Genomic DNA, 17,520 nt, shown 5'->3' on the forward strand with positions numbered 1-17,520 from the left:
GTGGTTGGTGGATCAAATAACGCTCGTGCAACTGTTGCTCATGTCCTGCCAGGCAACTCATTATTGTCGACACAGGGTCACAACTAGTAAGACTTGATTATTTTCCTCTCCTCGTAGTATATATTGACATTTCCAGATAGTCAGTAGGGAATAATTTTCTAGATTTGTACCAGCTTGATTCCTCCATGTTCTATAGGTCAAATATGCAGTAGCTTCTGTAATAGGGTTATACTATCAAGTTCTGGAGCTTAACCAGGAACAAGTGCAATAGCATGTAATGTTTGGGGGAGCTATGGGACCCCATAGAACAACTTGAAAAGAGCTTCATACCTGTCCCTGGGCTTTTTATTTGATAGTTTCTGAACTCTGGGAGAGGCATTTCCCTACTTTACTTTTCCCATCCTCCCATTATAGGGTAACTCAATTTTAACTTCTTTTATATGATTATATAGAGATTTTAGGAAACTTTTAAAGTAGTAGTTTTCTATACACAGTAGGTTTCTACATGGCCTTAAAAAAAGTCTTTAGTGTTAGTTTTCTCTTCTCCCTGTGACTTAACACTCCTTTTTCTACAACAGATATTCTTGACTCAAACATGACTTATTGAGTTGATGTTTGCAAGCACATAGAATGTGCTTTATGACATCTTAGAATTATATTACTAAGACATTCACAGGGAAGCAACCCAGAGGAAGTATTCAGTTCAGTTTTTGAGTTATTTAAGATATTTGACTTCTTGGATCTTTCTAGTTGGCACTTTTGCTATTTATTTATTTATTTATTTATTTATTTATTTATGCTTTTTGAGACAGGGTTTCTCTATGTAGTCCTGGCTGTCCTGGAATTCCCTCTGTAGACCAGGCTGGCCTCGAACTCACAGGGATCTGTCTGCCTTCTAAGTGCTTGGATTATAGGCGTGTACCACAACTGCCTGGCTTATTTACTTAAGATAGGGTCTTATTAGGTCTGCCTCTGTGTCCAGGGTGCTGGACTCCCTGGCATGAACCATAACACATGGCTTGCTCTATTTGGAAGTAGCATGGCCAGGTAATGGGTCAATGTCTGCCACACCTCAATCTTGGGGTGCTTCTCAACAGGCTCCAGCAAAGGGGTCATCCCTGGTGTGATAGATAAGCTCACTCATTTGTCTGGTCTTTTGATACGAGTCAAGATATTCCCAGATGTTATTCATTATTGGCAAAAATTATCCATCAATTTGTACTTCAAAAAGGTAAAGGGGTCCTCGTCTTAGAGAGGAAGGTTATTCATCCCCTTGCTATGACTCAAATGAACCTCGAGGTTGCTCTGAGTGAAATCAGCCACAAAAGGACAGCTGCCGTGTGATCTCGTGCAAATGCAATATTTAGGATATAGAAAGTCAGCGAAATACAAAGAAGAATGGTGGCCAGGGGGTGGAGTGACAAGGAGGTGGGGTTGCTTTGACGGTGTAGTTTCTGTCCTGCGAGATGAAGATCCAGGGATTTGTCGCCAACACTGTAGATGCACTTAACGCGCCGACCAGTGCGCAGAGATGGCTAGATGGCAAATCCATGTCACTGTAATCAAGACAAGTTAAAAACCAATGCCACCTAGTTATGAGCTATGCTGGTCATTGAGTGTGTAATATTTATATTTCTTTATATTTTATGATACACGGATGAGAAATATTTAACTTTTATAAAATAACAGAAGATGTTCGATATGATGTGTCGGGTGAGATGTATGGAATGGGCTTGCTTGATGCAGCATGAAGGAGTCCTGTGGGATACGGTGGGGGAACTGACTTTAAGGAGTTAGTTCTAGGGTCCTACTAGGCACTCACATCCTGGCCGGTGGTGTCTTACAGATGTTTACACACCTGCCAACTTTAGCCTTGATCATTTAGCTGATCGTACTGAGTGTGTAACATGGTTTTAGAGAATATTGGAGGCAGTGTTGCAAAAGAGGTTAATAATGCAGTGAGTAATTCCTAGGTATCAAAACTAAAGTCTGTAAGATTTGTAGCTGAGGTATTGGCTTATTTTCCGGATTTATAGCTTAGTGTGGTAATATCCAATCAAAAAATGTAAACCTTAGAAAAATACTAATTCAGAGAAGATACAGGATACCGTGAGAAATGTTGGTCTTCAAGTGTCTCTCAGAATGATCCTTCAGTATGATGGCTGATACACTGTTATGATAAAATAATGGTGTTTTATTGTGTAATAAGTAGGTAATGTAGCAAATTTTATGAAGGTTAATATCTACTCCTGGGAAAGCACAGATGCAGTATTTATATATATTCTCATTTGTTCTTCATAAGTGATTTTGTGATATGGGTACAACTATGTCCATTTTACGATATGAAGACCACAGCCTAGCAAATAACCTCTTAGGTATACTTCTGTAAGAAAGGAGAGTTTGTTTTTCCTTTTGACCTTTAGTTCAGTTCAGGACCAATGGTAGCTTTCTGGTCACTATATTGCTTTAACACTGAGGCCATCCACACTGCAACAAGGAACAGCAATGATAATCTACAAATATGAGTGTGTATTTCAACCCCGGGAGCTGGCAACAGTGCTCGCTTGTAAGTTAACAGTTATCGCTTAGTCTTAGTCTAAATGCAGCTCTCCCTGTAACATTTTAGAAGCTATCATTATCCTTATAATAAAGGCAAACACCAAGTGTTTATTGTTTATGAAATGTCAATATGAGGCATAAAACTGAGAAAGAAAGGAACCCACCAAAAACCAAACCAGACCCTCGTTAACAAAACTGATGGCCACCAGGTGGCAGTATAGTCAAAGGCATGTTTGAGAGGTGCGCCCAGGCCTCACTTCCGGCTTTTGTCTTTGCTTGACTCTGGCTTTGCATTCAGGAACTTTGTATTTCATTACCTACTTTTGTTTTAGCAGTGAATCATGACTATAGATGGGATATACTCATTATTTGAATGCTCCACCATCATACGCTTTTTTTTTTTTTTTTTTGTCAGTAACCATTCTCAATATAAACTAGGGAAAATTATTTTCAGGGAGAGAAATTTCATTCTATTTGTAGAATAAAACCCCTCTGGAATAATACCAGCACCACAGTGGAAAGACAGTGCACTAGAACTGGAGGCTTTATCAGGGGTCTGAGGTGTAGTGACTAGATATCCAGGAAGTGGCATCTTTAGTCACATGTTCCCCCAGGTCAGGAAAGGGGTGCTTTAGTGAAGCACGCTGTGGGCTCCTTGGTATTTACCCAATTCTAACATTTATAGCATTTTTAGTTCATTTATAGCAGTGGTTCTCAACCTGTGAGTGTAGAATGATTCTTTTGCAGGGGTCTCATATCAGATATCCTGCAGAGTGGAGGATTTGCATTGTGAGTCATAACAGGAAATTGCAGTTATGAACTGGCAACAGAAATAAGTTTATGTTTGCAGGTCATCATAACACGAGGAAGTGTACCAAAGGCTTGCAGCGTTAGGAAGGCTAAGAACCACTGATTTACAGTATAAGACAGTCAGTCATGCTTTCACTTTCAGGATTTTGAAGGAGAGAGAGAGAGAGAGAGAGAGAGAGAGAGAGAGAGAGAGAGAGTTATGCATATGGATGCAAGTGTGGAGGGTAGAGAATCTTTTTCTGAAAAATTTTAAAAAGATTTATTTTATGTATGTGAGTACATTGTCCCTCTCTTCAGCCACACCAGAAGAGGAGGGCATCGGGTCCTATTACAGAGGGCTGTGAGCCACCATGTGGTTGCTGGGAATTGAACTCAGGACCTCTGGAAGAGCGGTCAGTGCTCTTAATCACTGAGCCATCTCTCCAGCCCCTCTTTTTCTGCCTTTAAATAAAACAGAAAAAGATTTGAATTTAACCGCTGAGCTTCATCCGTCTTAGTTTTTTTTAAAACACAGAATCTGCCCCTGAACCTAAAGCCCCACCCCCTGCCTCCGGGATCTGCCTGCCTGTCCTGTCAGTGACAGATACATCAGATGCATGCTGCCACACCCAGCTTTATGTGGGGGAGAGTTGGGCTCATGTTCTCAAGCTTTTGCAGCCACCAGCATCTCACAGGTAACCCATTTCCCCAGCCCAGTGCTTTTTTCTCATTCCTGTGTCTTTCACATGTAGTCCAGGGTGATGAGGGTGGGTCTCAGTGGGTTTTCTGTCCACTCACAGATAGGCCAGTTTTTCCTCCATTGTTATGTAGTAAAACTTACAAAGCAACACAGTGCTGGGTTTTAGTGCTCACAGGTGGCTTTGATCCATCTCCTCAGCTTGTGGATGAGGGGATGTGACGGATGAGGCGTACACTGTTCTAACGAGGTTGGTGCTCCCAGGGGTCAGAAGAGGAACTCGAGTTATAGCTGGCGGTGAGTTGGAAAGAGGATGTTGGGAACTGAACTTGTGTCTTCTGGAAGGGCCTCCCGTGCTGTCAACCACTGAGCCATCTTCCAAACCGTCATTAAAAAAATTTAAAACCATGTTTTCTATGTATGGGTCTTTTGCCTGCATGCATGCCCTTGTACCACATGTATGCCTTTGGAGGCCAGAAGAGGGCATCGGAGCCCCTGAAACTGGAGTTACAGATGGTCGTGAGCTGCCATGTGGGTTCTAGGACTTTAACCCAGCTCTCCTGAAGAACAGCTGGTGCTCTTAGTCACTGAGCCATCTCTCCAGCACTAACAGTCTCTTTTTTTGTGAAAGATTTCATTCAGCTTATTAGGTTTTATGGAAAGACCCAGTAGAAAAGGGATCCTAGGTTGAAAATGTAGCAGAAGTCAGAGCTTAGGGATGCTGTAAATCTCACGAGGGAACGGAAAGGAGACGCTAGGTGTAGGAAAGTCCGTATTGTTAGACAGCAAGAATGGAAAAACGTAAATCATTACAAGGAGAGACTGAGTCGAATGATAAATAGAACTTTTGACTTTACGTCCCCTCCAGTGGGTATTACTGTCTCTCTCTCTCTCTACTCATTCTTCCAAAAAGAAAAGCAACCATCGGATTTTCTGCCTGCATTTCCCCAGACACTCCAGTTTTGGCTTGAAGCTTCCTGCTTTCTTGCTTTTATCATTTGTTATCTGGTATACTTTGCTATCTTGCACAGTTATCTCTTAAGTTCACTTCATAATTCATTTTAGACAAGTTCACTTGTAGGCAAGGTCTCATCTTCCATCTAGATGCTAATAACTCGTTTGTCTCTCTGAGAGAACCCAGGCCTCCAAGCCCCAGACAGGTACCATCCCTGTGATCTTCTCTCACCACATCTGGCTCTTTTCTAGCATTTTCCACCTCACTGGATTATTTCACCCTCCTGCCAGGTGTGCTAGCCGATTACCTGGGCACCTTGGGATGATCCCTGACATCTTACCACCCACCCATTACTTACCGCCCATGTCCAGCCTCCACGAACGTCTGTGGCATTGACTCTTATGTACATATCAGATGGGCCCATTTCTCTTCCTTTTCTTCTCTACGTCCCTTTTAAAGTTGCCACCACTGTTTCCCTAGATATTATCAGTGTCTATTAGTCATCTCCTATAAATTTCCTTGTTTCTATACTTGCGACCCGTTCTCTACACAGCAGGAAACATAATCTAAACAGTAGCTGGATCTGTTTTCCTTCAGCTTGAAGCCTTCCAAACACTTCTCATTGCTTTCAGAGTAAAATTCACGTTTCGCTATTGTTTGCCCACAGCCTCGGTTGATCTGATTCTACCTCTTCACCCCATCTCCAGTCTTAGTCTCTGTAGATTCGATCCATACTGTCGGCTCTAGTTTGTAAATATGGTCGGTGAGCAGCTTTTCACTAGATCAGGCTCTCCTTGCAGGGAAGGTATTTTCTATTTCCATCAAGTGCGCCTGGTACTCCTTTTCTCTTGGAGTGGATGAAAGAATGGTGAAACAAATGGATGGATGAATGGATCCATTATGCTTGCACTCAATGATTTTGACTCAGTGGCTCCTAGTGGGAAAGGACATCTCTTGCTTGTTAAGCCCATTGTAGATCACTCTGCATGATCTGGGTTGACATTCCTAGAGAAAGACATCATAACTACGGTTCAGAGCACAGATGTTTGGGCTCTAAGCACAGCAAGGCGAGGGCAACGTAAATGTTAATAAATATTCTCAGTCACTTGGCAAACCCTTTTATTAACTGGCATTCCTCCAAGTGAGTCAGGATAAATACAGTGATGCTTTTTATATGATGATACTTTAGTCATGATGCTCTATTTATATGCTTAAAAACAATTTTATGGTAAAAATAAAGGAGGAAGAAGATTGCCTAGTACTTCATAGATAATAGAGTCAAGCATATCCAGGTTAGTAAGGATCTAAATGATGCTGGAAACATGGGACTTTTCTCTTGTGTGCAAGACCAGAGGCAACACCGGTCAGTGCACATGTAAGGTGTTAAGACTCACCTTACAATAAGGAGTTGAGGTGGCTCTTATGTGACAGAGAGCTCTGGATTGAGAGTCACGAGGACCTTAGAGGTCCTAGGCTTCTTCATGTGCTTAACCTAGAGAGCATTAGAGAGCAATGGACCAGGAGTCACAACGCTCCAGATCTCCAGGCTTCATGCGCAAATGCAGAGAGCACGGGTTTGGAAGTCGCAGAGATGAGCCCTAGCGATTCAGCTGAAGGACCATGGGAAAGTCATTTCAGTGCTGCGTTTTCCCTGCTGAAAAGTAGAGGATTTGTAGTAGAGAATGTTTAAACTCTAGACAGCTCTATACATGCATGTTTTAAGTAGGTGGACCAGAAGGGACCTCAGGATGGGCAGGGCAGCAAGGCAGGTGGAGGTGACGGTGCAGTGAGGCTCTGAGCTGGTTAGCAGCTGGAGACTTCAGAGCAGCCATGGGTCAGAGTCAAAGGCTTGTGGCTATGGTAGTTGAAGAGAGGATTCAGTCTGAGTGGGGCGCTGTGGGGGATCCTGGACATCAGGCCACCTGTGATTGGTCCAGGTTGAATTGGGTGAAGGGAAGAAAGGGGAAGGGTTAAAACATTTTCTCCTTGGTGGATGGGAGAAAAAGATTTTTCCCTGATGTATCAAGACGAGACACAGAATAAGTTGGTATTTGTCCTACAAAAGTATGGTTGACTGTGTTCATTGTGATACTGTGGGCTTCTGACATTGGAGTCCTCTGAGCATTAAAACCAATGCCACCTTTCCTTAGTGTCCTCCTTCTCTCCTCCTCTTCCTCCTTTTTGCATTTTGCTAATGTCTTTTCTTTAGCATTCAGGTGGTGCAGAACAAACCCAACACAGCATGTTCTCTTTTTGTTTTCTCTGTCTCTGTCTGTCTGTCTCTCAGTTTCTGTCTCTTTAGTGTTTCATTGCGCAACTCTGGCTATCTGGAGCTCGCTCTGTAGAACAAACTGACCTTAAACTCTGAGATCCCCCTGCCTCTGCCTCCCGAGTGTCATGGTTAAAGGCATGTTCGCTCCTGCCAGGCACAGAATATATTCCTGGCTCTGCTCTTTCTCCTGGTTGGTCGGTGAGTAACCTCTCTTTAGTTTTCTAAGTGTTCCATGAGTGTGCACATGTTGGTTTGAAGAGGCCCCCAGGGTCCCATCCAGCTTGCTGGATTGTTCTAGTGAAGACCATAGGTCTTCCTCCCTAGGTCTGAGGTAAAAGATGAGCAACTCTCCTCACAGCTTTCATCTCTAGTGGTTGACACAGTGAGTGTAACTTTATTTGATTAGCTATACTTAGCATAGAAATTCACTTTGAAGTACATTAAATTATTTTCAATTTAATAAAAATTATTCAAAGAAATTTGTGTATCCCACAGAAGATCATTCATTACTTACTTGCTTTTGGTCACTGTTTTTAGTTTAGTCCAGCTTAGCTTGGTTTCCTAGAACTAATACAGAATAATTTGGAAATGCACTTAATCAATCCTTATTTAGAGTAGGAGTCATTATGCTGACCTGAAGATAAAATCTAGCCTAAAATTTATTTTATAAATAAAGTCTTTTTTTTTTTTGGACAGGGTTTCTCTGTGTAGCTCTGGCTGTCCTGAAACTCATGCTGTAGACCAGGCTGGCCTTGAATTCAGAGATCCACCTGCCTCTGCCTCCTGAATGCTGGGATTAAAAGAGTGTGCTACCAGTGCTTGGCTATTTTATAAATAAAGTTTGAAAAGCATGTTATGAAGCAAGTTGGAAATTTTATTAAAGATAATATGAGGATTGTGAGGAATAGAGGCACTCAGAAGACTAAGATATACTTACACGTGAGTATGGCCAAGGGAGAGGCACCACGGCAAAGTTTTATTCAAACACGGTCATATTAACTTTCAAATGCATGTTTTGCTATTTTTCTTAGTAACTTTTGAAACTTTAGTTAAAATATAATTACATCATTTCCCCTTTTCTTTCTTCTAACCCCTCCCAGGAAACCTCCCCTTATTCTCTCTCAAACTTGTAGGCTCTTTTTCTTTGATTATTATTGTTGTGTATTATATATGTTCTACATATATTTAAAACTATACATATAGTTATACATATAACAATAATAATATATGTGTATATATGATTAAGTATATAAATACAACCTGCTGAATCTATTTAGTGTGCTTGAATGTGTATGTTTTTAAGGCTGACCACTTGGTGCTAGACAACCAACTGGGAGGGTCTTGTCCCTGGGGATGACTGATTCTCCCTCTCTCAGCAGTCGTTACTTGTCTATAGCTTTTTGCCTGGGGAGGGGCTCCTTGAGACGTCCCTTCCACGTCATCATGCCTGTGAGTGTTGTCATTGCTTGAGACTTTATTTATGCAGCCATACTGTTAGTGACAGCATCACGAGCATGGCTTCTCTGCCACTTCTAGTAGCTATAGTCTTACAGAAGACTTTCCAGTCCTACAGCTCTCTGCAATCTTTCTATTCCCTCTTCTGTGATGTTTCTTGAACCTTAGATGCGTGGGTTGTGCTCTAGAAGTTTCCATTAGAATCAGGCACTGCGTAGTCACTTGCTCTTGTTATTTTGACTAGTTGTGATTTCCTGCTATGGTCTCCTCCTATTACAAAGCAAAGCTTTGATGGGGGCGAGAGCTACAGTTATCTGTGAGTATGAGGATAGGCATTTAGGATGTGGTGGGGATCATGCTGGTCTAGAGTGGCAGTAGTAAATTCTCCTCTAACATTCATGGTTTCCCTGGCCATCTGTGATTTCTCTCTTGCCAATTGGACAATTAGACAGGTGTTCGTTGTTACTTCCAAGGCGTAAGAGGCATCATTGCGCTTTTAGGGACAGCTTGCCAACCTGATTATTGTTTTAGTTTATAAACATTGCACCTGGGTAGGATTTCCTCACTTTGGCAATTTGCATGGCACCATCTGGTACTAAGAAAACTAGTTCTTGGGGAAGAGGGGATTTTCAACCCTAGCTTGAATTTCTGAGCCCTGTGACTGAAGTGCATGGCTTTTTTAGCAATTCGAACTTACCTTCAACCTCCGGGTCACAACCAAGGGCAACAGCAATACCCTGTATTATTTTGGGACTCTTGAATAATATTTTTTAATATTTATTTTTATGTATATGAGTACACTGCTGATGTCTTCACACACACCAGAAGAGGGCATCGGATCCCATTACAGATGGTTGTGAGCCACCATGTCATTTCTGGGAATTGAACTCAGGACCTTGGGAAGAGCAGTCAGTTCTCTTAACCACTGAGCCACCTCTTCAGCCTGAATATTTTTTTAAAACAGGGTTTCTTTGTGTAATCCTGGCTGCCCTGGAACTCGATTCTTAGCCCAGGCTGGCCTCAAACTAGGAGCTCTGCCTGCCTCTGCCTCCCAAGTGCTGGGGTTAAAGACATGAGCCATCACACTTGGCCAATGTCATCTTTTCTAGATTCATTATTTACCTACAAATTTCATTTTCTTTATAGCTGAATAATATTCCATTGTGCACATGCACCCCGTTTTCATTATCTATCTCTCCACTGAAGGATGTTTGGGCCGGTTGTTTCTACTCTCTGGCTATGGCTGAGTAATTAGCTATGGAGTAGTATGTTGAGTCCTTTGGCTGTATACTAATAAGTGGTCTATAGCTGGGCCCTATAGTGGATTTATTTTTAGCTTTGTGAGTATTCTCCACACTGACTTCCTGAGCGGCTGCAGCATTTTGTAATCCTATTAATAGTGAGTCAACGTTTCCTGTTTCCCACAATTTACAGATGGAGTGGGATCCCCAAGGTCTGGGAAACATTCCTCACGGTAATGGAAAACGAAGACATCCTAAAATTCAAGGAATCATAAAAGACCTCACATAGCCAAAGCAGTTCTGAGCAAGATAACAATGCTGGTGGGATTGTCATTCCAGATTTCAGGACGCACCGGCGGCCTTTTCACTATGTTGGCCCCGTTGTATAGTTGGGACAGAGACCATCTGGCCTCAACAGTTTAAAATGTTTAGTGTCTTGCCTGTCTGGCCCTTTAAAAACAAGCGCTCCCTGTGCTAGACCGTTGACATTGCTTAGTATACACATTTTCTTGTGGTTATTTGTGGCACCAATAGCTACTAATTGTCAAAATTGTTATTAACCTTAACTATTTCAGTATTCTACCATTTTTTCTGTGACACAGGCCCTCACTATGTAACCCAGACTGGCCTGCACGCTTTTATAGTCCAGGCTGGTCTGCTTTAGGCCTGCAATTCTGCAGTGTCAGCCTCCCCAGCGGGGAGACTTTAGATGGCTGCCACCATGCTTCTCTCTCTTCTACCGTTTTTGAATATATATTTCATACAAGTGTTTTACAAAAATAACCAAACTCATTGAAAAACTGACCTAGCTTCTTGATGATCCAACAGACAATAATTCACTTTTGTTGTGAAATTCATATCTGTTTCCCAGACTCTTTGGGCCGTAGAATTATTCGTTTCTTGATTTGCATTTACCACCTGTAAGCACCGAGGGGAAACACTGCGTGACGTACAGCGTGCAGTTAGTACTCAGTTATGAAATGGCTTCTGCGTTTAACATCACAGTTAAAGGGGTAACAAGAGGGAGGACTTGGCTTCTTTTTCCTCAGCTTCCTCTGATGTCAGCTTTTCTATGTTTGCCTCTTCAGTATAGCCTCTTTATAGAAGAAAGCTGTTTTGAGATCTCCCAAGAGGTGCTGTCCAATAGCTGAGGCTCCACTGTCACAACTGGACTGGGGATGAGGGTCAACCGGTTCACTCATTTGTACACAAATTCATTCAATAAACACCAACAACATACTGAATTAGCTACTGTGCTCTAAGGATTTCAAAATTTCTTAAAGAGGACGGAGCAAAGCACATGATTATGCCAATAAGGGCGCAGGGTATTGTGGGAGAGAAGAAGCATTCTGCTTGCTTATTTATTTATTTATTTTTTACAATTTTAGAGTCATTTATTCGGAGGTAATTTGTTCGTTTTCATCTGTAGGCATGCATATAAATTGTATACTGTATGTATATAAATTGTATACGTATAATCTTTAAAAAGCAATAGGGATTTTCTAATCAAGTTAAAGGGCATTGACAAAATTGAATAGCAATGTTCAAACCATCTCAGGTTTAATGATGTGTATATTTTTTCCTTTTATTGGATATTTTTAATTTACATTTTAAATGTCATCCCCTTTCCAGGTTTTCCCTCCAGAATCCCGCTATCCCATCCTCCCTCCCCCTGCTCCTATGAGGGTGCTCCCTCACCACCCGCCCACTCCCTCCCACCTCCCAGCCCTGACATTCCCCTACACTGGGGACTTGATAGGACCAAGGGCTGAGAAGAGGCATTCTGTACGGCATGGGGAAGGCTACTGGGAAGAGGCTCCAATAGATAAACCAATCCAGGATGTTTGGGAGGACATAATGCTAGACTTGTTTAGCAAGGGGATTTGAGTTTCTCTGTTGAGATTTGGGCTAGAGATAACAATTTAGGAATCTTGAACTCATGTACCTTTCTAGAACTTCATATGTCATTTTCAGGTACTAATGAATGTTTGCTGTGTATGAACTTTAATTAACCCAATAGAGATCATCTCATGCCACATGCTTTTTAAAAAATCTTTAATCTATCTATCTATCTATCTATCTATCTATCTATCTATCTATCTATGTATCATAAAATGTCCTGCCAGCATGTAGTCTTGTGTATCATGTGCATGTCTGTTGCCCTTGAAAATCAGAAGAGGACACTGGATCCCCTGGAACTGGAGTTACAGATGGTCATGAGCCACCATGTTGGTGCTGGGAATTGAATCTCTAATGCTGAGCCAACCCCTCTCCCATGTGTTTATTTGTGTTGACCTCAATAGTAAAGCAAACTATTTCAAAGACTAGAATTCTTTATCAGCAAGTCAGGCAATGTAGGTAAATTACCACAGAGAGTCTGGTTCTCTGAATCCTACTCATAGTGACAGCCCTTGTGGCAAGCCACCACTCAGCTGTTTTGTGTGCCAGATTGCAACAAAACAAAAGACTCTTCCCATGTTTTGTGAGAACATCATAATCTCTGATAAGACAGAGCACAAATAAAGAACACTCCTGGTGTCTGGCTTTGTCTGTGCCTTACGGTGTCTGAACTTGTAGTGATTTATATACTCTTTGTTGTTGTTTTGAGACACAGTCTCTCTATGTAGCCCTCTCTGTAGCCAGGCTGGCCTTGAACTGGGAGATCCACCTGCCTCTTTTTCTTAAGTGCTGGGATTAAAGGTGTGCATTGCCATGCCTGGCTCATTTCTGCTTTTTAAAATAGGGTAGCACTCCGTTGTTTGAGCCTGCAGTTACTTCTTTTTTACACTAGGTAGGACTCTGAGCAGATTCATACCAATTTCACTGTGATCTTAGAGTCACCACTTTCTTGGTGGTGGCAGTGGGGGCAGTTTCTGAAGAATGCCCCCACTATCTCTAGTTGTACACCACTCTGTAAGTAATCCCTAATAAACTCATCTTATTCCCCACAATTATTGCTAGAGGCACTTTTAGGGATGCTAGTGCTGACTCAATTTAGGGGCAGATTTTAATTTTATAGCTTCCTGGAAAGTCAGCCAACAGTTACATTCCTTTTATTTTTTTCCAAAGATCTTTTTTAAACAAAGTAGAAGTATTTCTGCAGCTGTAAGGCTTATTATGTCTGAAAATCAAATTCGATGCTTGATTACACACATGGAGACCAGGTCTCACTATGTAGTCCTGTCTGGCCTTGAACTCACAGAGATCCTCTTGCTTCTGGCCCTTGAGTTCTAGGATTAAAGGTGTATGCCACCATGCTTTTACCTTCTTGATTTGGATTTTGAAGATAACCAACTATAGTGAATCAGGTACATGTAGTGTATAAATATTCTTTTATAGGGATTGTTGATACGGAAATTCTTTTTTTTTTTTTTTTTTTTTGGATACGGAAATTCTTAAGGCTGATCCATTCTTAAGGCTGTGTGTGTGTGTGTGTGTGTGTGTGTGTGTGTGTGTGTGTGTGTATGCGTGTTGTGTACCCACAGAGACCAGAAGAGATCTAGAGCTGGAGTTACAGGTGGTCAGGAGCCACCTGATTGTAGGTACCAGAAACCAAACGTGAGTCCTTTGGAAGAGCAGCAAATGCCTCTTAAACACTGAGCCATCTCTCCATCCCCTATTTAGTACAACCTTTAAATGATGGTATTTAAACCAAATTGTAAACACTTTTATTTCAGCGTTGGTGATTAAGCCCAGATACTGATGTGTGCCTGTCAAGGCTCTGCCATTGATTTATGTCTCAGACATAGAGAGCTATTTTGTCAGCATGTAAAGATTTGGTCTGTATTTTGAAGTGTCTTTTCTTTTAAGGTTAAGTAATGGGAACCAGGTGTGGTACCTGTGGGAAGCTGAGACAGGAGGATTACCGTTGGTTTTAGTTGAGTTTATACCATTAGTCTGATTCAGTCCATCTTGGGCTATACAAAGAAGAGACTGCCTCCCATAAAACGAAATGAAACAAAACAAACAAACAACCCCCCCCCCAAACTAAACCGAGTCAAAACAAAAACCAAACAAACCAACCAAGAAAAACCTTAAAGTCACACTTGAGATGGGTTGTGATTTCTAGGAAAGCTGCTATTTTTTTTTTTTTTTTGGTTCTCTTTTTTGGAGCTGGGGACCGAACCCAGGGCCTTGCGCTTCCTAGGCAAGCGCTCTACCGCTGAGCTAAATCCCCAACCCCAGAAAGCTGCTATTTTAACGGTGCAGCTCTGTCTGCTATGACAACTGTAGACAATAAGAGTCATGAAATAACCATTTTACTGAGGTTTCGTTTAGAATTTGTAATTAGAATTGTAAGTTAGAAACTGTAGAACTCATCTTGTCAGCAAAGAGAACAACTACTGCATTAATGGAAATTTAAGAACCCTCTGACCCTAAATGGAATTTGCAACATTCTGTTGCTTTTTTTTTTGTATGTTTTTTTTTTGCATGTTTTTCAGCATTTAGAATGTTGAAATGGTTTTGAGGTTAAATAAACAGCATTACATTAAAGACTGATGAATGAGGAGCCCTGTTTTCTTGTGAGTCTTGGAAAAGGGATTAATCGATAATATCTGTTAAAGCAGGTAGGAAGTGTTGGTTTAAATGTTACAGAAGAAAAGAATTCAGGGTGTTAGAAGGTGGAATATGTTAGTTCATGATAACTTTGTCTTCTTGATTACTTATAAACATTTTAACTATGAACAATTTCAATTTTTTTCCTGCAATTTAAAGTCTTATCCAAAACAAAGTTAAAGTCATTTTCTGTTTGGTATGTGTTGTCATGGCTTCATTAGTTTACGAACTCTGCAAACTAATTTCTGTTTTGCAAATGATGAAAATCAGATTAAAAATTTTGTTTAAATGACATGTACTTAAGGAAGTTACTTTTTTAAAAAAATGATCTTTTTTTTTTTTTTTGGTTCTTTTTTTCGGAGCTGGGGACCGAACCCAGGGCCTTGCGCTTCCTAGGTAAGCGCTCTACCACTGAGCTAAATCCCCAGCCCCAAAAAATGATCTATTTTTATGTACATTGGTGCTCTGTCTGCACTTAACGTCTGTGTGAGGGTGTCGGGTCCTCTGGAACTGAAATTACAGACAGTTGTGAGCTGTGGTGTAGGTTCTGGGAATTGAACCAAGGTTCTTTATAAGAACACCCCATGTTCTAAAACGCTGAGTTATAACTCCAGTGTTTTTATATGAACAAATTGGGAAGGAAAACTCTGTTTTACAAGCTTCATCTTGAAGTTGATGAAAAAAGAAATGTCCACAGAGGAAAGTAGTTTTGATTCTTAAGTCATTATAAATTCAGTTAAAAATTAATTTTCTAAATACTTTTATGCGGAGAAGAGGGTAAGATACGCTAACTTGTATTTATTTCGTCTTCTCTTTCCAATAGGATCAGTTGTATTACCAGTCATTTCAGGTCCTAGACTATGGTAAGTGTTATTTATTGCTTTTGAAGGAAAAATGGGCATTTATTACTTTCTATAGGGATGAGAAAATTTCAAGAGTCACTTTATTTAAAATAAAAATCCCAATACAGGTATAATGTTAGTATTCCTTCTAGGATTAAACATATCTTTGCAAATGTTATGAAATTACACTATAAAGCAAACAGTAGACAATGTTTAAAATTCCACAATGACAGTTTTTTATTATGACAATTTTTCTTTTTATGTTTTTTTGAGATTTACTTCTTTTTATTTTATGCGTATGAATGAATGTTTTACCTGTCATATGTCTGTGCTCCACATGTGTGCTGTGCCTGTGGAAGCCACAAGAGGGCGTTGGATCCCCTTGGAACCAAAGCTACAGATGGTTCTGAGCTTTCACATAGGGTTTGGAATCAACCCTGGGTCCTCAGGAAAGGCAGTCAGTCCCCTTAAAGGCTTAGCTGTCTCTCCAGCCCTCTGGTCCTTTCTTTCCTTCTTTCTTTCTTTTCTTTGTTTCTTTGTTTCTTTCTTTGTTACTATGTTTCTTTGTTTCTTTCTTTCTCTCTTTCCTTCTTTTTTTTGAGAGAAGCTTTCTTTATTGTAGTGCTGTCTGGAACTTGCTTCGAAGAGCAGACTAGCCTCAGATTTGTGGTCAATTTCTCAGCCTGGTCTCCCAAGCACCTGGATCTTCTGTACTATAAAATATTCATTTTTGACTCTTTGAATACTGAATATTGGAGTTGAGGTCAGTTCCCAGGACCAGAGAAACCAAAATTATCAATTTGACATCACTTGCTTTCCATATGTCTTTATTTGGTCAACACGGGGGAGTCAGGCTGTTTAGCTAAGGTAGAATGTCTTCCTGCAGGCGCCATATTGCATTTATAAGCACACAGATGAGAGCAGTGGCCGGCTGTCCTCGGTAGACAGAGAGAAGGCAGAGATGACTGAAAACATAAGGTCTCCCTAAGAGCTGATAAGCCAAGCAGTGTCTTTGAGCTTGCAGATGAGCCCTTTAATGTGATTTACACAACCCTTTGTGATCACTTTTAATCCGGGAAAAAGAATTCTGAAACGAGGTTTGTTGCATCTTTGTGATTCCACCTCCTCTGTCTCCCACGGTCCTTTCCTATCCATGTCATGGCCTGGAACAGGGGCCAGCAAAGTACTTCCTGCAGTTGGACTGAAAGCTGTATTTTGGTCTCTGTAGGCCATAGTATCTGTTTTAGTTGATTATCTGTGTCTCTATAGAATGTTGTGGACACAGACAACACACAAGCAGATGCCGCTGTCATGCTGCAGGCTTAGGCGCCATCACACATTTCCCTGTTTTCTTTCCAACCAATTAAAACAAGTAAAAGCTACTTAGCTTATGCTGGTCATGCTGTTCTGGGACTCCTTAACTGGAGTTTTGTGTGTCACCCAGAGCCCCTCACCATATAGAGGTGAACAGATACAGACACGGATCTGGTTCCAATAGAGATACGTTATATGTGTAAAATTCACCCCAGATTTCAGCACTTAGTGAAAGGAAAAGGAAGTCCACTAATAATACATTTTGCATTTTCGGCTAAATTTTAAAGCAATAAGATTTTATACAAGTTAAGGAAATTATTGCAAAATTAATCTTACCTTTTTTAAAAAATGTAATCAGTAGAAATGAAAAATTAAACGTGTGGCTCATATTTTATTCCCTTTGATCAATGCTCAGGAAGAAGTCATAGGGGAGCAACTATTTGTTTGTTTGTTTGTTTGTTTGTTTGTTATTTTGTTTATTTTTTGAGAAAGGATCTCACTGGGTAGTCTCAGCTTGGAACTTGTTACGTAGACCAGGCTGGCCTTGAACTCATAGAGATCCATCTGTCTCTGCTTCCCAAATCTGGGATTAAAGACGTAAGCCACCATGGCTGGCACAATCAAAACTTTTGTGTGCTGTTTTCATGTTTCACTGTGTTGGTGCTGAGTGGTTACAGGGTATTGATGAGGTACAGTTGTGGGGTGATTCGTGGGCAACCTAGATCATTTAAAGAGAGGGCTCTTGGATTCTTTGGAGAAGCACGTGTGTGGGAGGCTCATAGTTGCCCTATATGACTTTTTGAACCTCTCTCCTAGACTGGTTTAGAGTTTATCAGTGT

At 40.9% G+C, this 17,520-nt stretch overlaps 1 protein-coding gene across 1 annotated transcript in view; it reads left to right on the forward strand.

The window, feature by feature from the left end:
- Cd109 (CD109 molecule) overlaps positions 1 to 17,520 on the forward strand; it is a 108,135-nt gene that overhangs the window by 28,240 nt on the left and 62,375 nt on the right. Inside the window, 1 exon segment of the mRNA NM_001108771.2 lies at positions 15,349 to 15,388. Within this exon segment, the coding sequence (NP_001102241.2) occupies positions 15,349 to 15,388 (40 nt within the window).

The sequence above is a fragment of the Rattus norvegicus genome, chromosome 8 (assembly GCF_021556685.1).
Source record: "Rattus norvegicus strain SHRSP/BbbUtx chromosome 8, alternate assembly SHRSP_T2T, whole genome shotgun sequence".
Taxonomy (NCBI): Eukaryota; Metazoa; Chordata; class Mammalia; order Rodentia; family Muridae; genus Rattus; species Rattus norvegicus.